This window comes from Spodoptera frugiperda, chromosome 18, assembly GCF_023101765.2.
Source record: "Spodoptera frugiperda isolate SF20-4 chromosome 18, AGI-APGP_CSIRO_Sfru_2.0, whole genome shotgun sequence".
NCBI classification, from domain to species: Eukaryota; Metazoa; Arthropoda; class Insecta; order Lepidoptera; family Noctuidae; genus Spodoptera; species Spodoptera frugiperda.
In genome coordinates this window covers 7,391,785-7,415,218 of record NC_064229.1, presented here as the reverse complement: position 1 = coordinate 7,415,218, position 23,434 = coordinate 7,391,785, and the positions used below count along the sequence as shown (strand labels likewise).

General features: G+C 34.2%; 1 protein-coding gene and 1 non-coding gene across 3 annotated transcripts; one reads left to right on the top strand and one right to left on the bottom strand.

Annotated features, from left to right (window-relative positions):
- The first annotated feature begins 506 nt into the window (after positions 1-506).
- On the top strand, positions 507-21,545 carry LOC118277831 (uncharacterized). 2 transcript variants are annotated; one of them, XM_035596788.2, is made up of 5 exons: positions 507-957; positions 6,932-7,058; positions 8,384-8,559; positions 11,709-11,748; positions 19,916-21,545. In XM_035596788.2, exons 1-5 carry the CDS (start codon positions 592-594, stop codon positions 19,936-19,938), a joined length of 732 nt encoding a protein of 243 aa, XP_035452681.2. In that variant the 5' UTR covers positions 507-591; the 3' UTR covers positions 19,939-21,545. The 2 variants fall into 2 exon arrangements, with proteins under 2 accessions (XP_035452681.2, XP_035452680.1); XM_035596787.2 differs by lacking the exon at positions 11,709-11,748 and having other exon boundaries at positions 509-957.
- Trnaq-uug (transfer RNA glutamine (anticodon UUG)) lies at positions 18,816-18,887 on the bottom strand. The gene has a single exon. It is a non-coding gene; the product is annotated as a tRNA-Gln (tRNA).
- Positions 21,546-23,434: the final 1,889 nt, after the last annotated feature.

Below are 23,434 nucleotides of genomic sequence, written 5' to 3'. Positions count from 1 at the left end.
CAAGTTTAAAACTACGGATTTGTCGTATGATTAGTTTAGTTTTCATCCAAGGCTTGAAGATAGGGGGCCCATTGTAAGATACTTTTGCCATTAGGTCTTTACCATGCCATGTTACACCTCACGTTTGGTTTGCAGGTGACTTGATGACCACAGTTAAGTGACCGAATATTTAGATGCATCCCGCATTGGCTGATTGCAGTTAAAGGATACACAGGTTCAGGTCCAGGGAGCTTCCAATAATGTGTTCTGTTTCTATACTTAATGTATGAATATTGTGATTTGTGGTCGATATAAGTTATTAAGAGCATCAAGGAACCAATCACCTAGGAAATTAAATTATCAAAATAAAATATAAGCGGCAGAAAAAAATATGATTCGGGGAATATTTAAACTAGCGCATGGTATTACTTGTATCGCTATTTCATTCACGCTCATTCGATCCGCTCGTATCGATCATGCTATCTATCTCTTTCTGTACCGCTAGCATAAATTCATTGTGAAAAGAGAAAAAGGTTGCCAGTCTTTCGTTGACAGTTGCTGCGACAGTACTTGTGTTGTGTGAGAAAATTACGTTGAAAATAATAAATCAAAATGCCGAAAAAACTGAAAGTAGTAGTCAAATCACTGTATTCCCATGAAATCCGTAAAGATGTTAGCTTGGAAAATTTAAAGTCTCTCAAGTTAGAGGATGCTTGGCCGTTTATCAGAGACGAAATTGAGATCGAAATCGGCAGCAGTCAGTTGGTGTGTATTCCTCATATTACTGAAGCGGATTTGTATAAAGTTACATCCCTGTTCGTTCCGAATGAGAAGGAGACTAACGGTAAAATGTTCACGCCACTCGGCGAACTGGTGAAGAACATAAATAAGGAGAAATCAACATCGGAACATGTGCAATGGCTTGAAGAAGGTGACTTTCAAGAACGTGATTTCAAGTTTCCCCATGAAAGCGTAAAGGTCAGTATTATTAATTTAAAAAAAGAACTTTCTTTACTTTTGTACTACGTAATCTCTACCAAGGTATTACCTCGTCAACGTGTTTTTTTTCCAAGCTTTTAAATGGGGCAGGGCTGTAACTTGATTTGAAATATTAAAATCAGTAATCCAAACGAAAATTAAATAAAACCTTAACTACACTCAATGATATAAAAACGTAAAAATAACATAGAACTGAAACAATAACACCACCTATTAAAAAAACTTATTTTATACACACAATATTTTTTTTTCCTTTAAAAGAGCTATTGTTTATGCTATCTATGGTAGAGCTATACAACCTCCATAGTAGAAAATGATCCCCAAGTGAGCATGCAACATGCAACCATTACCTACTATCATTAGCAGTCTTGAATAATGCAGCATTTGTTTGCCTAATGCCTGCCATGCATTATCCATTAGGTTTATAGCTAAGGTCACTATGTACTGGCATAATTGTAAAAAAGGACACTGCATTAACACTAATTATTATGTATAGTATTATAATCAGGTGTAACAGAGGGATTGAGATTTTTCTCTAGTATATTCTTGTCACTTAACAGTATTAGCATTAAATTTCTTGAAGTAACTAATTGAGTTAGAATGTTTCTGTTAAATATTATTATTATGTAACTCTACACTTATAATACCTCTGGTGTTTGTAGCTATTTTCAACTTTTATAAGTACCTAATACCTATTATAGGACCAAAAGTCACACATAGGACATTAAGTCAATACCTATTATACCTAAATAGCTCTTACAACATGCTTCTAAGTTTAGTTATGTTAGAGGAAAAATCTTTAAGAAACACCACCTATAAAGATCATAATACTATAGTTATTCAAGGTTTTTTCTTGAATATAGTATTTAGGTACTAAAAATATACCTAATTACAATTAATAAAGTAGGTAGTGAAACTCAATGATGAAGGGGTTTTTGGTTCAAATTAGTCTAGTATATTTATTTTAGTAAGTCCTTGTATCAGTTGATAAGCATTTAGCCTCAATAGTTATTTACTTTACATATTTTACTTCACTTTTCTCTAATAAATTAAGAAAATGTACTGTGCTTACAAATGTAGCCAATCAGCTGGTATTTAGGTAGTCTGGCTTCTTTATAAATAGGATTAACAAGGTACAGCAACTCTTATAAATTAGTGTTCTGCTAAACATCAATAAAAACATGTTCTGGACTCATAATTACCTTTAGCAAGTGACAATGAAAGCATAAATTCTCTTTTTCTCTGACTTCTCCCCCTTGGGTGATGCAAGAGGGACTGTCAGACTCTTCACTGACTAAACACCACTCTGTTCCTACTCCTGCTTTTTGAGAAGTCCACTGCTCCGGGTTAATATCTAGGTAGAGTCACATAATAAAAAACTCACTTTACATCTGAGTTTAATATTGCATTATAGGACTAGCAACCTACTGACCGCAATCATATAAATAAATGCAAGAAACATTAGAAAAACAGGTTAATTAATAACACACTTGAACTAGTTTTTAACTTAGAAATATAAGTAACTAAGTATTTAATTGATTTGCTATTGCTATATCTGTTTATAAACTTAGACTGGATACTTGAGACAGTAAGTTATTGTTTTACAACAGCCATTTCGAAGACTCAAGTGTTACTTCAAATTAACCAAGTACATACCTATTTCCATGTACATACTTCTTTTAAGTGAGTGATGTAAACAATTTGGGGAATTACTTTTATCAATCAACTTAAAATGTACCCTATCATAATAGCTATGAAGTCTAAGATCACTATCAAGGCTTCCTGATAACTACTATAAGTTTTGTGACAGGTTTAATAATAAGATAATTGTTTTAATATTATAATCCCGTTATATCAGACTATCAATGCATTTATAAAGACCCTACTTAAGATTATTTTAATACAATAACCTTTTAAACAGCTTAATTATATAAGTTTTCAATAAATTCCTAATTAGATTATTTTAAGTTGATGTTTTTATATTGATTATAAAAACTTCAAAAATGTTTCCATATGGCCGGTTTAGTTTTTTACTTTGGCCAAGATGAGTAATGTATTTAAAAAAAAAAACAACTAACTACAAAAGTGAGATTAAACCTGACTTCATCAAGTAGTACTTTTCTGAGCCTCCATCCTCTTGCTATCACTCATAACTATCATTCTCACTCAATAGAGTGAGAAAAAGATTGGAAGTTATATTATTTCCTTGTAAAGTAAGGCATAGTTCTTATGCTACGTCATTTAGACAGAGAGAGACACAGACCTTGATTTTCTAGCACATTCAAAGCATTAAGTACTGAATATTTCAGTTAATTCCATAGGGAAGTGTACACAAGCATGAAATGTAATACCTCCTCGAAGTATTGAATTTAACGCTCCCGTGAATTGTCCAATTTGTCAGCTCATTTCCTACTCGTTTCGGTAGATGGAAACAACGGATTATGTCGCGAAGAGACCAGACAATAAAAAGACGATACCAAACAGCGAATTTTTTGGAGTGACAATAACTATTTCAATTTTCGAAACATGCCCAGAGCACCTGAAAGACCTAGAGACATACAAAGTTTTACCTGCAACTAAAAAAAAAAACATTAACCTAAGAGGGCATTGCGAAATTATAGCGCCATTTTCCTGCATAATCGATGTGAGTAAAATGGTGCTATCATTTCTGAAAATTGATAAACAGTCTCTACTCTAACGATACGACATAGACAAATATACGATGCTTTGGGTTTTAAAAAGACCAAAGGAAAGCGTAACACTGCAATGCGGAGACCAATTTTTATTGCATTTGCAAGTCGCAACCCGTGAAAGTTTCATTGTTTTGATGTTTGTCCGTTAATCTCACTAAAACTACTATTAAATAAATTAATGGAAATTTTGCAGAACACAAAAATAAACCCAAATTAGTTATTATGTTTTTTTTATTAGATTGAAATAAAAACACGAATATTCTCGTCGGCCACAACAGCTACATCTCTAAACGTGACTTTGAGTTGTGCCAAATGAAAACTCAATTAGAACTGCTATGATTGCGTTGGATTCGTAATAATAAATATGCATAGGTAGGTACTTGATAACACTGTTTTATGATAAGTAATTTGATTTAAAATAAACGTTTTTAGTTTATCAATACAAAAATACTAGATACAAGTATTTGCGCGTAGTGTAGCTACAAGTATTGTGGATGATGTTCCACCCTTAAAAAAAGCGTTGTGAAGTTAAATGTAAGCAAATATTAATGTAGCGATGTCAATGGCATCGTTGTATTTATTCCATGAATAAACGTATGAAAAGTGTTATTTATTTGTATTCGCGGAAGCTAAAGCAGTTGATTCTGTTTCCAGTAAACAGCTGTTCGTTATAACCCATCATTTCCAGAAAATCACCTCAGAGTATTTTTTGTTTTACAAACAGTTTTCCAACTTCTTTAAGTAATCTGGCTTTTCCGTATATTCTTTTGCAGTCCAGAAAATATGTTCTGGATAATAAATTTTCCCGAACGTTGAATGTTTACGATTATTGCGAAACGGTTTTGAACGCATTCTTGAGTGCGTACGTGCGGTTACTCAGTAGATTCAGCTCTCTTTCTATACTAGAAACCTAATTAGGTGCAGATTATTTAGTAGTTAATTTTATTGTGCTCTCTAATACCTATAAACAATAAATAATTTGAATATAAGGTGCCAGCTGCTACAAATCAGCATTCAAATAAACTTTTTCTTTCCTGTTCCATTTCCTCGAAACTATCATGAAACATACAAAAAGCTTACCTACATGTGTTAGCTGGGATTTCGCTCATTCATTAGCAAGAAGTTTCCACAGGATATGTTTCATCTTAGGATGCTTTTTACCCAGAGATGTGCTATGTAGCTTTGCAACAAAGATGTAAAAGCCAAGCTGTGATACTAAGCTATGTAGCTATGTGTATGCAATGAATCGATAGTAACTAAGTAAGACATCCATTGCTAAGCTATGTGTACTAATGAATATGATTGGTGGAATCCAAACGCACCCACAGCAACGTAGTATAACACATCTCAGGTGGAAAATCACCTAGCTAATTTCTACGTGGATTGGCACCTTGATCAAAAAATAAACTTAAAAAGATTTCGCTGTAATTCGCGCGTATCGCTTTTCGCTGTAATGCACCCGTTCCATCGATTTGAACTTCAATGTTGTCGTTATCATGAATGTGAACCAGCTGTGTTATAGCGTGGGTTGATGGTTTCGCTATTATATTGATAAGATTGCACTTTTCTGCCTTTTTAAAACCGCCAACTTTATTATCATATTATAAATGGTAAATAGGTATAAAACTTCACTAAAGACTTAACACAAGCCTTTACACGTTCTACTAAGCTCCCATTACTATAACAAGAATTTTATTAAATTCTGTAGATCGCATTGAGGACTGCAATACTTTTTTGGCCTCTCAAAAGTGGAAGTAATTAAAAATATCCTCGAATGAAAAGATAAATGAATGTCCTTTTGTAACCTTTGCAGTTATAGTTACTACCTGAGTTTTATTGGTATACTCATGTGCTATGGTTTCCGCCACAAATATGTTTTATCATTTCCAGTAATCAATATAAGTTCAGTTGCTATATATATACTTATATCAGTATATATTTAGGTATATCACGTGGCTTTCATATGAAACTACTATATTAATCTTATCAATATCTTGTTTGCATTTCAACCGATACACATCTTAATACTAAATCGTCTGTGATTTTGTTATCGTTTCTTTCATTTTGTTACTGCAACGAATACTCAGAAGTCAGAAACGTGATTAAAAAGAAAGTTCCAGAAACGAGGAAGACATTTGATTACTAAAGTATTCACACTTCCAAAAATACTCTTACCAGAATTCTTTTAAAATCTTCCTCAATTCCAGTTTTTGTCATTAAAGTTTCGGATTTAGCTTTTAGTCACCCAAAATCTTGAGCCATAAAACCCTTAATTAGCAACTTTAAAAAACTCACTGCAAAGACTTTTCATATCATTGCAAACTTCTTTCGCTCTCTTAGAGTTCATCCGTGATCATGGCGCTTGCAACAGTGCCGAAATATCGTAAACTCATAAATAACATGGTAAATATCCCGTCTCAAGTTCTAATGATAGTGTTAGTGACCATGTCAGTTTAAAAACTTATAACATCTATGAAAAAAAAAACCAAGGAATTGTACATTAGTGCGTCGATCCCACTCCCACTAGAATATACATAGTTATAAAAACTGTTATACTACAGTTGTATAGGTCAACGCCCTCTGCAGACAGACAGATTGACGAGAAATGGTATTCACACCTGGGTAAGCGATGCTAGAACACGATTACATAGATAAATAAATAAATATATGTGGTAACTAAGATATAATCTTTAGTCTTTAGGTATATATCGTGGTAATAATAGAATGATGCAACTGTAGACTTACATTAATCTGTTTCAAGTGATTTATGGGAGCTGTTTCTGTAATATTTTGGGGCAATGTTTTCCAGTAAATTCACTGAATTTTGTATTCAAATATTTGTATGGGTTTTTTAAAGTGGTAAAATCCATTGACTTCTCCCGTCTTGGGCGAGGCGAGAGGTAGTGTCAGACTTTTACTGACTAAAAAAACCACGTTCCTACTCTTGATTTTCGAGCCGTAGCCCCGGTTAACCCGCTAGGTAGTCCGCAGCTCCGGAATTTGTATGGGTAGCAGAGTTTATAGGTAGAGACTCTAATTACAATGAGGCTAAACAAGCAAACATTAAAACATTGAACGCCTTAATACAGATGCTGCGACACATGGTGGAAGATTAATACATAATACATAAACATACTGATTCTAGGACACACAATGACGCAATAGTCTCGTTCTTTATACCCATATATCCGCAATGACCTTGGCCATTGTCTCCAACCGCACGTCTGAAACTCTTCTAACAATTTCTTTTTTATTTCCAGATCACATTGCAAGATGAAGCCATCAAGAACAAAGTTAGAGTCATCATGGTGAACTTCACAAGGACCAGAGTCCCCAGGGACAAGGATCTTGTTAACAACATCTATTTGGACGTTGAAAATAACAAAGGTAGGATTTTGAACCCTATTCCAAATGAATTAATGCTTATTTCGTCATTATCATCATCTTTATATCAGCCATAAAAGACGTCCACTGCTGATCATAGGCATAAATAAGCATTATTCACGTACAGACAAAGTATATGCTTTCCTGTATGCTTACTACAAGATTGAATATAACTAAGAATACTTGGCGTCTTTTACACAGAAGTCTGCAAAAGGCCACCCATTTTTACCAGCTATGTTATAGAAGCCGATATTACTCTACAACTAGGAAGCCTAATGTAACCACTAACGAGACTGAACACCATCGTCATCTTCAGCCGGAAAACGTCGACTGTTGAACAAAGACCTCCTACTTAGTCATTGCACATACGAGATTGAACATAGCGAACAAAACACATTTTTTATAGTCTAGTAATGGAATACAATACAAACGTTGAGTATAAGATATATATATATATAAAAATAAGTCGGGTTTTCCTTCCTGACGCTATAACTCCAGAACGCACGGACCGATTTCCACGGTTTTGCATTCGATGGAAAGGTAACGGGTTCCGTGATGTTTATAGCAAAGCAAAATTAAAAAAAAAAACGAGAAAAGAGCAGATGGCGAAACGGAGTTCGCTGGGTTTGCTAGTATATATATAAGAACCAAACTTAATATAATGTAAATAAAATAATAATATTATGGTCATCATTACGCAGTTTAGTTCTAACCAAACAATCGTAGGTTAGTAAATAAAACGTTTCAAGTTCGGCAGCATGGTGACGAACTATCAACACCTTTATTTATATCGGATAAAAATTCTATTATCTTGGATCTTTATTTGCGTTTTAAAAATATCGGAAATCACAAACAACGTAGTTTCGTTTATCGGTACTTTATTAGAATTAATTTTGTTTACGTGTCTTGATTGAATGCGAAATCAGGAGGCCGGTAAATTCTGTGAAACTTTAATACGGATTGATTGGGAAAAGTTTTCTAAAATATTCTTTGGAAGACCCTTAATGGAATTTGGAAATAGGATTTTGCCAACCGAAGTTAAAGTTTAGAAAAAATATTTCGCAAGTTTTATTCTAAATCAGCAAACCTGGCGAACTTCGTTTCGCCACCAATGATTTTTCCTGTTTTCCTGCTTTTCTCTTGAATTTTTACTCGACTGCCAAGGAAGGGTTATCTTTACTATAAACCTCACGGAGCCCGAAACCTTTCCAACGAACGCAAAACCGTGGAAATCGGTTCGTGCGTTCAGGAAGGAAAACCCGACTTCTTTTTATATTATAGATAAACTCTTTATGAGACTAACGAGGGATCTCCATTGTTTGTTCCAGATTTGCAAGGCAAAAAGTCTGTGTACATGATCACAGATGTGCTGATGGCGAAGACCATTGAATTCAGAGTGACAAGAGGGACGTCATCTAGGATATTCCACCTTGGAACCGCGTCACCTCTCGTTTTTGGACTGGAAGAGTTCCTCATTGGAGATGATGGAAAATTAATCGCTAAGGTAAGGACTTAAGACCTAATTTACTTTAACAAGGTACAGGATAGACCAAGCTACGGGCATAAAGCCTTTGGAACTTGACAATCAAAATTAAATTTTACCAACATTAAGTTAAAGTGCAGAATGCCCTTGGAAGTGTCATCAAAACAAGCACCGTTGTTTGTTTCATGCAACAAACATAGACACAAGGCCGTAGTTTCCGAGTACTATAAAGAAACCAGTTCCCTGTACACGTTATGAATAATGAGTAGCAAACATTGTCTTTAGAGATTTAGTAGGGCAGTAAAACTTCCCTTTCCTTTGATGAGTTACAGCTAGTTACTCAATACCTCAACACAGTCGAGTTACTAAAATGAAACTGGCAAGCGTGCCTTTAAAATAAACAAAAAGTGTATGTTGTCAAGCAGCATACGTGTCCTCGAGTGATTTAACCTTAGTAGGGCAAAAACATGTAATAATAACAGACTGAACTGGATTCGAAGTGATGCAGTCAGTTTAAAACTCTGATAAATGTATGATTTTTCGTTATATTTCACAACGGTTATTCGCAATAGGGACTATGATGGGGTATGAAAATTAACAATCTATTTAGTCCGTCAGTTAGGTACTTAATGAAAAAATATTTTAGACACTTATTTTTTTTATTTTGTCATATAAGATAACAATGCTTAGATAAAACGAATCAAAGTTTAGGAGTGGGAGCAAATACGTCATATTTACATATAAAACGTACCTAAAAGTCATACGATATTTCAAATCATTATATCTTCAAAAGTATTTGATTTCGCAAGAAAATAAAAAAATACGTGTCAAATGTTTAAATATAATCTACAAGACGGACATTAAAATAAAAATTAGTCATTTACCCTACTAGAATAAAGGTAAACAAAAAGAAACGAATAATAAATCAAATGTAGCTGAAGCTACATAAACGAAACCTAAAGATGAAACATACTCAAAGGTTAAAAAGAGCATGTTTAAAAACATTAATCCTGATGCAGCCAATAACAATTTTCCAAACGATAATTTAACTAACGATTTCCTTACGAAACTTCGCGAATTGGAAAATCCTCGGAAAAAGAACGAGGATGATTCACACAGTAATGTTTACGATGATAAAATAAAACAAAGTACACAGTTCTGAAAACGAGTGAGCGTGTGATTCTCTCGCGTTATCACGACCTATTAACAATGGTGTGTTAATGAGATTATGTGTATTCGTTGCCACATATGCTCTAATAAATGGCGTTGTTTTCCTATCCACTGCAAATAAATTTCACACTTATCAACAGACCATAAATAAGATTTTCCTGGAACGTCTATCAGGCTGTAAATACAGGAAAAGTTTACGACTTATATTTTTGTACCAGTCCCGAATTTGGAGGTGGGAAGTACGGAGAATTTAAATGCAAAATAAATACTTATTTCAAAACTGCGCTTACAACCGAGTAATCACTATAATGATGACGTCTGTTAGAAAGAGATGACGGATTGGTATCATGCAAACGTGCAATAAAACATGTTTGCATTTCTTGACGACTCAGGAAATTGATATTAATAACAATGCTTATATCACGTTAAATATGGCTTCATCAGGTATCAATCCGTTCGCTAATGACGTAAAAATAGTAGGCAATCTTAACGAAATCTTTGTTGAGATCTTTCGTATTTTGTGTCTTGTAGCTTAGCCTTGATAATGATATTTTGTCAAAACAGTATTACTCATGAGTGACGTACTTTCTGTGCATAGTAACGAAATAAATGGTATGACTAATTTTGGCACACGGCTGCATTCACAATATTGGTCTAGGTATGATTTTTCTTTGTACTATAAAGTTCATTGAAAATAGCTCCGCTGTTTCCGCGTGAAAGTATAACAAACAAACAAATACAGTTTACAATTGTTTGGTATGATGTAGACAATAATGCCACCCAGGTAGTTTCAGTACAAAGATACTAGGAATTCAACGGTCTATTGAAATGAATTATCATAATCCTTTGTTGGAATCAAAATATAAGCTTTGTACAAATGTATTAACGTCCATTGTTGTTTGTATGTTTTTATGTATGCGTCGCTGTGGATCATGCATCGGAGTAGTGATTTAGAATCCTATTAAGCGTGATAAGCTGCGTTTGACCTCGAGGAAAAATATTGGTGTTTCGTATTTGTACGAATGGGTATAATTGCTGCAAATGCGTTCGTTGAAATATTAAGTATTGAATATAGTTTTAATTACGAAGCAATAGTTTTCCGGGTTCCACCAGGTTGCATTTTAGGTCCAACTTTAGTTAGGGTAACTAGCAGTGTTTATGTTATTTAAAATAATAAAATAATAGATTTTATTCCTGATTATGTTGATATGAAAATGAGTTATTTCATAAAATATCGTTAGCTCGAGAAAATATGAAAACTGATGGAAGCCTCTAGCGTGTCTGTTGCATGGAATAATGATATGGTCTAATATGACCTAGATACGGCTAACGCGATAAGTGACGTCATAACTACCAACGCATACTAAACTGAGGGAAACCAAGCTCTGGCAAAGTTTGTAATATATATTCCTCTTGTATTTCTGTTCTGTGTAAAGCTATTTTAAAATGGATATGGTATACATTGACTTAAGTAGAAACCTTGTGAAAAGTAAATGATCGGTATACGTTTTCTAACACATGCTATATAAAGTCTATTTATCTTACAGTCTGGTCTACTATTACGTTGTAAAAATCAACAGACCGGTAATCGGTACTTATATCATAAACATATAAATCTACTACAGCAACACGGCAGTCTTTTTAGTTAACACTTAACGGGAATGTTTACAAAAAATATTGTAGCAACAAAAACATGTGGCTCTTTATTCGATGACCTTAGACTTGTTTTGTCGTTTTCCGCATATTCTGCGGTTATTTCAACAAACACTTCAATCTTATCTAGAAAATATTGATTAGCGTCTTCTATTGATAGTGGCAGTTCTTTAAACGCAATCACTTCAGCTTTACAGTCATTATTGTTTCAGACAATCGTTTTAAAACTAAACACTTGAAATTGTAGACTTATCGATAATGTTCCCCTATTTATTTGCTCATACGCACTCGAAGGGTGATTCAAAACTCATACAACAAAGATTGAAATTGCGTCTGTTTTCTTGCAGATGTCTGTACCAATTCACTATAGCCTGGATAATGTTAATCGTAAGTGGTGTGAAGCGTAAAGCTATAAATAAGAATGAAAATGTTATTAAAATGTGAACTAACTCACAATTTACACTTCATAACATACCATCTAGATCTGGCATTAATTTTAAATAATGGTTGCTTTGTTTCGCTCATTTCGTTCATAGATTAGGACGTGGACTTGTAATATTCGTCTCTCATTTTCTTTAGACGTGTGTTGTATTTTAGACCATCTTCCACGAGTAAATCATTCACCATTATTGAATGTTATTATTTGCTGCAATGCCAATAATTTGTCTACCTTAGTATTGTGTGGATCATCCATATTACAAACATTGATTCCTTCGATCGATATTTCCGTTCTGATCAAGATATTCTTATTTATGATCGTCTGCGTATCTTTTAAACCCAATTTGTGTTTCACTTTGAAGCGTATTCGTTCGTTATTATTGGCAACATTCCCACCGGTTGACGAATTAACTCCAAGAATGTGCTTAGCATCAAACAGTTCAGCTTTTAAATGAATGCCAAGATTATTAATTATATCGATATGAGTAGTAACGTTTCAGGTGGTCGGAACGATTACAGCGTTTCAAATTTTATTTATTAGTCTAGTCCTGCCAATGGTATGAAGCTGTAGGTACTTGTATTTATTTAACAGGTTTTAAAGTCGTAATAGTTTCATAATTCATACACTTTTTATTACCTTTTTTTACTATAGATGATTTAAAACAAGCAGCTGATGATTGATCTAAGCTTCACAGCAAAAAAAAAACAACGTTACAGAATCAGACAAAAAAATAACGCTCGTTGTATCGATTGCAGCAATGGATGGCAATAAATACAACTAAATTACGTCCAATATTTAGAAATCTATCCTGTCTACTTTCGCCTGCAGTATTTTCATAAGATTTATATCATCAGGCAATAAAGAAATATAATGAGCTAATGCCAATTCAGTTATTGCTTACCTAATTGCTGCAATTAATATGACTTAACTGGGATAATTACTTTATCCCCTATACTTGCTACTGGTTGTTTCATATTTCTTGTTATCATTTCTTTATCTCTTTGATTGTTGTACGTAAGTACTTTTACGCAGTTTTAATAGTTGTCCTGAACTGCTTATTTAAATCTGATTCCATTATTTCTTGTTGCCTTCTCTCAGTTTATATCGAGTTTCGATCTTCATTATCTCCACCAGGGCATGTCCTTAAGGCATTGTTGTTTTGAGAATATCTACCGACTCATTCTTCATTGGCCTGATTTTGACTACGGCGACCGCTTCATTAATGATGATGCGGATGAGGAGCCGGTGAATGCAGGTGGCGGCTTGTCTTTCTACTTGGAGGACTAAGGGGGAGGCTTTTGTTCGACAGTGGACGTCTTTAAGCTCACGATGATGATGATGAATATGACTATGATGACGGCTTCGTTTATAATAGTTTGAGGACTCTAGAGAAAAATTAATTAAATCAATCTAAATGAACTAAATATCCCATAAAAGTAAATTCGAAGTTGCATCAAGTGCTCTACAGGAAATATTACTATAGGTTACAGAAGAAATGTTTGTCTGTCATATTATAAAGTCTTCTATAATGTCGTATATGTATTCTTGTCCTTGAGTCGAGTACAGAATTACCATCTGCCATATTTTTTGTCGCTAGAGTTCGTTGTTCTAGGTTTATTTATGGACGTGAGGTGCGTATGCGCTGTTACTCTTATAATTATGTCAGTTACTACCTGTGGTAGAAATAATTATTATAATGGCTCCTTCCTTTACCTCAGTTTTTAGCCTGCATTCTTTTATTGCACAATGCGCTTACGATACGACGTACATGTAGACAATTTGGTGTGAACTGTATGTCTCTATTGTTGTTAAATTATGAATGGATTTAGTACTTTTCTCTCAATTACGGCGATCCTATGTTATTCCGAGAAGGTTCCAAGATTAAAACTTTATTTCGGTTGGATTGATTGAGCATTCGATATTATTATAATTATAAACCTGTCCGCTTAAATTATGCCCAAAACCACCCACACTCAGACAAGTGACAATAACTTAATACGAATAAGTAATCAATGCTATTAGACTTACAGGCCAATTGAGTACATTTACCAATCGATCGATGCCCTAACTAAAGGGCTATACGAAGGTTAAATAAAGGACGATGAACTATGGAAAAGAACAAATACAATAAAGGCATCGTAAAATAAAGGCTTCATCAATGAATATTACAATTCTTCATCAGTTTTGATGTCATTATTTTAGTCTCATCATCATCGCCATTAGCCAGAATACGTTCACTCCTGAATTAAACCTCCCAGCTTTAGTTCTGGTTTGTAATAATCCAAAGGCTTGATAAGCAAATTAAAGGTTGCAGTTAGGTCATTTAGAGAAGTTTTAATAGAGTCTGATACAGCAACTTCATGATAATTTTCCACCTTGGTTAATAATTATGTTAAGGGTTTACTCACGTAACTGTTTAACAAGGTACTCGACTAGTTTCAAACCATGCTAGAGGCTTCATATTCATGAGTAGCATTCCGCCACACACGACGCGGCGATTGTGGCGCTGCTACTCTTACGTCCGTCGTCATACAGTTACGTGAGAACACCGATAATATAATAATTAATTTAGTATGTCTCACGAAAGTTATAATAAAATTCCACCTTGATCTTCAAAAAGGGGGTTATAAATTTTATCTCCTTGATATGGGATCCTTTGCTATTCTCTCATAATCATTATGGTCTCATAATACCATTGGCGCTAAACTCATATGAGTACCGTAAAACATGGCAACTTTACCATATTTTAGAACAAAACACGAAATATATTTTTAACCATAAGACGCATAGAAACCAAAACTATATATTTAGAATTGTAGTCTATCTGGCTCACTTTACCGTAATCGTCATTATATACAAACGCTTACTTTAGCCGTATTAAAGAAAAAACAACATGGGTAAAGATACCAAATTTTTGGCAACTTTACCTACGCGCCGTATTCATCGTGTATTGCATATTAAAGAGTTGTTGAGGTACAGAGGGCTTCATCTAGGACCTCTTCGTATTATAATGCAAACAATATGAGGAAATCTATAAAGATAACGGCTACACAGTCATTAGGGAAAGTTGCCACGGGTTTCATCGTATTTACATACAAATAATTTGTTACGCTCGGGGTTGTCAAAAAAGGAGGAACATTTTTATGACATGTATATTTAAAAAAAAATTAATAAACCTTAAACCTAAAGTAAAAAAACGCACAAATTTCTAACATAAATATTATTCCCTTTTAAACTAAATTAAGTTCTAAAATTTTAAGTATTTATGTTTAAAATTGTAAAAAAGGCTACAAAATAATGTTTAATCCTTGACTTTTTAATTTTATGACTTCACTATCTCCATAGCTAATTATAACATCACTTCCGTATAATTTTTATAGTGTCTAGCTCCGAGTTTTCTGCGGTTTTGTTTCATGGGAGCCATTTTGGCTGTAAAACAAAAGGTATTATTAAATACATTATATCTTATCATCCAGGATATTCACTATTATGCTGTGAAATTTAGGTATTCGAAAATGGTTACATACACACAAACAAGAAAAAAACATTTATTGCCAACCCTAACTGTAGGTAAAGTTGCCACAAAGCAGGCCGTGGCAACTTTACCTAACCTGTGTCAACATTACCGAAGCGATTATTTATCAATAAATTAAAGAAAAAGCAATTGCTGACATTACAACAGTAATCCCAACTATAATATACATACAAGATCAAAATTTCACTCACCTGTGACAAATAGTTAAGGCTCTGTAAGCACAATTTAGGAACAACTAACTTTTAGCTCATTTTCACGCATACATTGTGACGGCCATTACTGGCATAATAGCAGTCTTACGTCTAAGCAAAATATAGTAAATATTTCCTTTTAATGTCTAAAAAATACTTCTATTACAAAACAGAATTCTAGTGGGTAGATTTTTAGATAAATGAGTTTATACCGAATACCTATAGTATGGTAAAGTTGCCAAGGGCCCGGTAAAGTTGCCATAGTTTACCGGTACGTGACACACGTCAATACGCCACGGCAGTAATTGGCAGTTTGAAAATAAACCGTTCCTATTTGGTCGTTCGAAAATGCAACGGCGTCTATTTCAATCCTTGTGTACTATTAACGGCCAGCTATTTTACACGTGTTTAATTTTAAATAAAGAATGCAAGGAAAATTTTCACATAGTGTTGTCAGTACGTGCCTTTATAAAAAGTTGCGGGATCACATTTGGAGTTTACGTGTTAGCCGGAAAAATATTGTAGATAGATCATAAATATAAGATTAAATACTGTTTTGCTGCTGCTGTGCACCATTTCCCGGATAGATTAACCGAAAGAAATATACAAGTCGGATATGAATAGGGTCATCGGTAGAGGTCGTCGCCCTAGACGGACATATAGCGATAAAGGGCCAAATTAAAACTAACTTTAACCGACGAGCATGCATGAAAAGACTGATGACTGTTGATGAAACGAAAGAGGTGTGTAAGAATCGTAGTAATTGGTATCCCATTGCCTCTGCCTACCCCCATGGGAGACAGGCGTGAGGTTATGTATGTTTTTATGTCATAAACGATATCTTATGATAAAATTGTTTAATGAATGCTCGATATATTTTTTAATAATATTTTGAATGGGTCTTGTAAACATTATTTTTAATAAATTTCTCTGCACAACAATAAACATATTATGTACGTTTACTATATCTGTAGGTGTAATTTTACGATGATCTAAAATATTGATTGGACGTCTGCCACCCTTTATGTCACCATCAACCATCAACTCATATTAAATTAACGACTAACATTAATTAACAGTTTTGGCTAACCTATTTGTTCCTATTTAAATATGTATAAAAAAACGTGATGTAAACATTGAACAAAGCGCGGTTACTCATACATATCAATATGTATGTATGTATGAATTTACATGAAAACGCTTAAGTACCTACAGGGTCTAGGTCAGGGGTTCCCAACCTTTTTCTTGTCAAGGACCGCTTTTATAATTCTTGTTCAGTAAAGTACCACTGTTATTGTAACTTTTTTCATAAAGACATAAAAATTGTGACTTTTAGATTATTGAAATGTGTTACTTCTTTCAGTTGTCCATTTTAATATAAGTTTTATTCAAGGCTTAATGGTATTTATTGTACAGGGAGGTAGTCTAGTGTATTTTTTTCATTTCGCGGACATTTATTTGCTTTCTACTTACCATTAGTGATCCACGGACCACCGGTTGAAAACCACTGGTCTAGGTGTATATTTGAATATTTTATGTACACAACCGTTTCCGTATTATTGTGCGTTTGTAAATATTGATTCCTTCATACCTATGCTTATTTTCAATTCACGCGTCGACAAAATTACGCAAACAAGCAAATATTTTGACACAGATCTAAAACAACAAAAAGCGACAATCAAATCGTCAGTCATAATGATATGGCATATCTATTATATTTATATCTTTGTTAGGTCGATGTCATGTTACCTTATTACCTAACCTTCTTCCTTACTTATGATGTTTTGTTACTTAGCTTCAATGCTTCGAAGTGGAACTAATAACTTAGTACTTAGTGTTAGTAAGAACGCTTCGAATCGATATCGACCGTCTAGTCTAGCACGGCTAGCACTCGTGCCCGTCATGCGCAAATAGTTCTACTGACACGATTTTATTTACCCTGAAATATGGGAGCTTAATTAGTGGCTGGTAACACTGATATAATTCAAATCGGATTGTGTTCGACTTGGATAGACGACGAATACTTCAAATGGAGAAAATTTTAGTAGATTTTTTTTTTAGTTTCATTGCAAATGGATATTTTTATAAAGGTTGATAATTAATAATATAAAAGTTATTTGATTGATTGGCGTATCTTCTACATGGCCTGAAATAGGTAATTATTAATTAATATCTACAAAAATATAAGTCTTAAAAGAAAAACAATATAGGTACCTGTCTACCAGTATAAAATAATCAGGTTTGAAATTACAGTGCTTATTAAAGTAATTAGCTTTGAGGTTTCCCTCCGTAGTCGAAGGACCTATGACCTTTGAGGAGCGTTTATACATAATTAAGGAAAATTGCTGAGGAAATTACTTAGAAAACGTAGCTTAACGACAGGAATAGTCTTTAGGTTAGGTCCTAGGTCTGTAGCTAAAAAGAAAACAATTTAAAACGTTTAAGGTATTATTTCTAGACAACTTAACCCAGAAATCTGCTACTAGACTAAATGCCAAATCTATGAGCAATTTAAAAACAAATCTTACAAAAAAGCCATTAACGATATCTAACAGTCACGAATATCGATTAAAACAAAAAGTGGTTTTCATACTAATCGTAATCATATCGATTAAACATGAAATCGCTTATATGATAATGATTCTTTATTTAAGCTATTATTGCTATCATCATTTTCCCACCGAATTCAAGTAGGTGGTAGATAAAACTAAATGCAACTTATTTTTTATGATAGTGTAGAAATATTTTCTAGAACATTCGATTCTCTATCGCTATAGGTCGCAAAATCCACCAAAACTTGATATTTAAAAAACTATGTCTGTCGCTGCTATATGCTTTGAAAAGAAAGGAACAACACGATAAGGAAGAATAACGGTAATTTCAAATTTGGAAGTAACCGTAAGATGTATAGAACAGAAAGTTATAATTTTGTAATGCTGTTGATGCGTCTATTTTACGCATCTCGGAAACGGCTCTAATAATTTTATTGTTTCTATTGAAAATTGTAAGTAAAAATAAAAATATTGATCGATCCATCGAGTAAAGTAAGTCATTAGGTATTTATAAATGAAGTCATTGCAGGAAATTCTTGTATTTGTAAACAATACTAGTTTAATTATTTCAATACAAAGTAGGACAAGTTCAATTCATTAAACATTGGATTCACTACGCATTACAATTTCACAACAATTCGCTTCGTATTTATTTACTAATGTACATAGAAAACTGACTCAGTTATCGCTGACTTGAGTATAAAGAATATTCAAAACATTAAACAAAAAGAGACCGTAGGTTCCACCGAGATTTGAACTCGGATCGCTGGATTCAAAGTCCAGAGTGCTAACCATTACACCATGGAACCTGACAATTTAGTTGCCAATTTTGCGGTCACTTTCGTGGTGTTAGGGAATTCGAAAAATACTGTGAAATTGCTAATTAAATTATACGGTTTTGAGAATGTATTGTTTATTTGAGCTAGCTTTTGTTTAATCGTACAAACACATTATAATTATTATTAGATTGTTGTATACGATGTTACATTTCGGTGTCTATGAATAGGAAACGAAAACTTTTTTTAATACAGCACTGCTGTTCAAATTTCAATGAACGAATCATTTTCCTTGATCGGTAAAAATTAGGAAACTATGACCCACCCCCAATGCCAGGTGTTGATAATACATCAGCTTGCCTTTTCGGGGAATAAATTATCCAAGTTTTATTTTTGTTTCGAATAGGCACGGTGACGATTGCTAGTTATCTACGTCTATAGTATAAAAACGTGGCCCATTTACTATGTGGCTAATAATCAATGGGAACTACAACATCCTAATGTATTTCATCATGTTTTATCATTATAATAACGGCAATAAAGTAGTGCAATATAATACCAAGCTCTAGGTATCGTCTGAGTGACTGAGAATGAGTCGCCAACTGACCAGGTCGTGTCGTGAGAACTAGGTGGCACAGGTGACGGACGTACCTAATGTTTATATTATGAATCAGACTTAATAAGGTGTTTATTGGTTGTGAGTAATTTATTTACTAGATGTTTGTATAACTTTGTAGTGACCAAGTAGGTAGGTAAGGTACTTATGTGAATAATTAGATATTCGTGGAAAGCACATGTACCTATTTGTGTTCTAAATTAGTTTTATTGAATGCTGAAAATATCGTATCATTCATGCATTAATTTTAATGTATATTAATTTTTTTGTATGCAAATAGGTAGAGACTAGAGACACCTTTAAAATGTAAATAAACTCAACTTTAATCTAATATTTTAATTAATAATTTTAGCAACTAGAAATTTTTATGTTAATCTGTAATCTCTGTATTACTATTATATCTGTAATATTATTGTTATTAACAATTACTTTCTCCTTTTTCCAGGAACCTGTGACGATCCAGTCTAAGTCTCTTCACTGGAAGAAAATCAGCCCTTCAGACCATCTGTTCATCCCACCACAAGACACAGCCTGCAAAGTGTAAACCGACTGCTATTCGTAGCACGCGGCTAGGACCCACAAAATGTTAGACCGTCTTGTTGTATGGTAGGCAGTAACACCTTATAGCAAAATCACCAGCTTTCAAATGCTATAGCAAATATATTTATAAACACCACAGACTGACAAACATATGGTCAGTCTGCACTTGATAGAAGCCTGTCAAGTATTTTTATACAAGTGCTGTGAGTCACTTAAATTGCATCTAAGTATTAGAACAAAAGCAATTTTTTCCTTTTTCTTTAGGCAAATCGAACTGAAATCAGAGACTGGTATGCTGAGGTAAATAGACGTTAAGCTATTTTTTATCTGTGTTACACACGCATCAACTGTCAAACGTGGCAGTGACAGATAGTTTGACGTTTATTTATGTCAACGGTCCGTATTTAAATGTTCTTGTATTAATAATTATTACTTAAAGTGTTTAATTCGTGTACTTAGGAATACATGCGACGGTAAACGACGTGTGTATTTAATTGAGAATCAATGTTTTATGTTTTAGGATAAGATTATTTGATCTGTCACTAATAATTCAAACAATGCAAGAGAGTAGAGACATTAAATCATGAAGTTTCTTTTTTTATAGTGACGAATGTGTAGCCTATGACAGATTAATAAGAACAAAAAATGTTAGGTTAGTACTAGATTTTGTTTAGATAAACACTTAATAGAATAATAATTTCACAGTCGTTTTAAAACTTTAGATCACAAAACTATGTGGCTTAGCCATGACTTAGGGTAATTTAGTTTAGTAAAAACAAATTATTTGCCTGTTAGATTATATTGGCTATAAAATCATATTGGTCGTAAATTCATTAACAAATGGGTGTCTTCTAGTATTGATATTAGTATTTATGCATTCCAAAATATTTCTGTATTCATACTTCCTACCATTTAAATTTTGTGTGAATTAATTTATTGTGAAAGGGACTTACTCAGACAGATCGGCGACACTAACATCATACATAGAAAAAAACATGTATAAAATGAATTCTGAGAAATAATTAGTGTAAAATAATATTATAAAATATATTTAGTACATATTAGTAAACAGTTCAGCCTATAATTTAAAGCTGGCAACAAAAAAAATGTTGGGATTTAAATTTCTAACTGTGAATAGCTTAGAATATTTTATTAATGTTAGCTAACTTTTTTAGATTTTAGCTAACTTTAGCATGTCTTATACCTACTATGATTATTTTGACTGGTTATTTACCAATTGACTGGTTATTTACCAATATTTTTTAATTCTTTATGAACCAGAACTACATTAATTTTATTATGTTGCCTCTCTCTCTGTCTGTGTAAACCTTGCAGTGCACCATAATGTCTGTGATTTTGTTTTTGTTTTCAACCAGTATTGTGTTAAGTATTTTTAATACTATTTATGACCATTTTTTATACTTAAATTAAGTATGTGATTTATTTGTGATTTTTTCAGTTTTGTCATGTTCATTGTGTATTTTTTGTGTAATTATTTTTATCACAACAATTTAAATAAATCGTGTCTTAAAATATTTATCTAGTTTTTTTTTCATTCTTTACGTAACAAAACGGCTCTTATTCCAAGCCAAGGAAAGATTTTTTAAATGGAAAAGCCCGCCACAACCTCCAAAAACCGCTGCAATTCCTGTAAGTCAGGATCTACAGTAGATACAACCATGAAAACACCGGTACACTGAAGTCCAGCGCATCCAAGAGACATAAATGACTGTCTTGGAACTGTCTTATTAGAGGAGAAGAAAAAGATATTTAGCATGTTGCACAAATTACATTATTTACTTATTACCCCATGTTATTCGGAAATCGCACCCAGCGCCTGTACTAACAAGTTGAGTATTAAGCACGCATAAAAATGCCAAAGCAACATTGTATGATGCAGATAAAACAAATCAGATTCTAGCACATCAAATTGTATGGCCACAAGCCAACTGCTACTGTGTTCAATATAGTATGTTGTCAAGCAACATAAAATATAATGTGCACCTATTATATTATTATGTTGAATTGAGCCTTCTAAAGTAAGTGCCGAAGAGCACAGTAAAATATCATAAGAAATAATTAATAGTTTTGATTTCTTAAATAACAGGAGATGAGATTATAAATATGAGTTTGTTTGTTTGGATGTTTGCCCGTCAATGATATTGATGTGTATGTGTGCTGACGGATGTACCTATTGTATTCTACTTTGCTGTAGTCACATGCCTGACATAATATCGCACCCTTAGAATGAAAGTGACCGAATCCACAAACTGCAAGTTCTTATGGATTAGTTCCTTGTATATTTACCAGTGATCTACGGTGTATATTTTTTAACGCTAGTATATGATAAAATCGAATGTAACAGAATTTTTTAGTTAAGTCACTTTCATTCTAAGGGTGCGATATATTGGTCGGCGACGGCGCCCTTCGCGTCCGGCACTGATACAAGCCATGGTGCGGAGCGAGGGGGACTGGGATGCCGTCTCCTCCTTCTGCGAAGCAGTCATGCTAGCTAAGGAGAAGGCGGGGCGCGTGAGAGAACGAACCTCTTCACGCCCCAGCCGTCGCGAGAGACACTCCGGGCGTCAGGGATCGCGCGACGATCTCCGGCCACCGTAGGTGGTCTGCGGACGGCGAGCAAGGGTAGCTCGCCGCCCGACCAGAACCAGACCCGTGCGTGCGGCGTGTCGCGTTCTGCGCGCGCCTCAAAGAGCCATCAGACCACCACAGATGGGGCCCAGTAGGGCTGATGCCTAATCCGGAGCTGCGGACTACCTAGCGGGTTTACCGGGGCTCCGGCTCGACGGGCAGGAGTAGGAACAGGGTGGTTTTTAGTCAGTAAGAGTCTGACACTCCCTCTCGCCTCGCCCAAGGCGGGAGAAGTCATTGGATGATTTTCCACCCTGAAAAAAAAAAAAGGGTGCGGTATATGTATAGTATGGAGACCACTCATATTACTTAAATTAAACTACGCGCAGAACTCGTCCACAGAAGCATAATACAACTAAATAAGTAATGAAATTAATCAAGAATTAAATTCTGTGTGATTAGCTTTATGTTTCTTAGCTACAGAAGAGTTGTGATGTTGTAGGTTGCTTTGGAATGTGACGGACATGTGGCAAGACCTGGGGCCTTACGGCGCATTCCAATAAACTACGGATCGTTAAATTTGCTTACGAGCCGTAGAATTTTGACACATTTTGTATGGAGCTTATGTCAAAATTCTACGGCTCGTCTGCTATTACAATTGTGTCACAATGGTCGATCACTGAGCAGTGCAAGAGGGACGGAGCTATGTAGGTTGTATAGCGCCGTCCGTCTATAAGGCCGTAAGGCCCCTGTTATAATGCCGATTTTTAAAGAGTGTTCAAATTAGCTCAGAGAGAATAACGCACTTTTTGGCTCAACTACTATTTCGCTCATT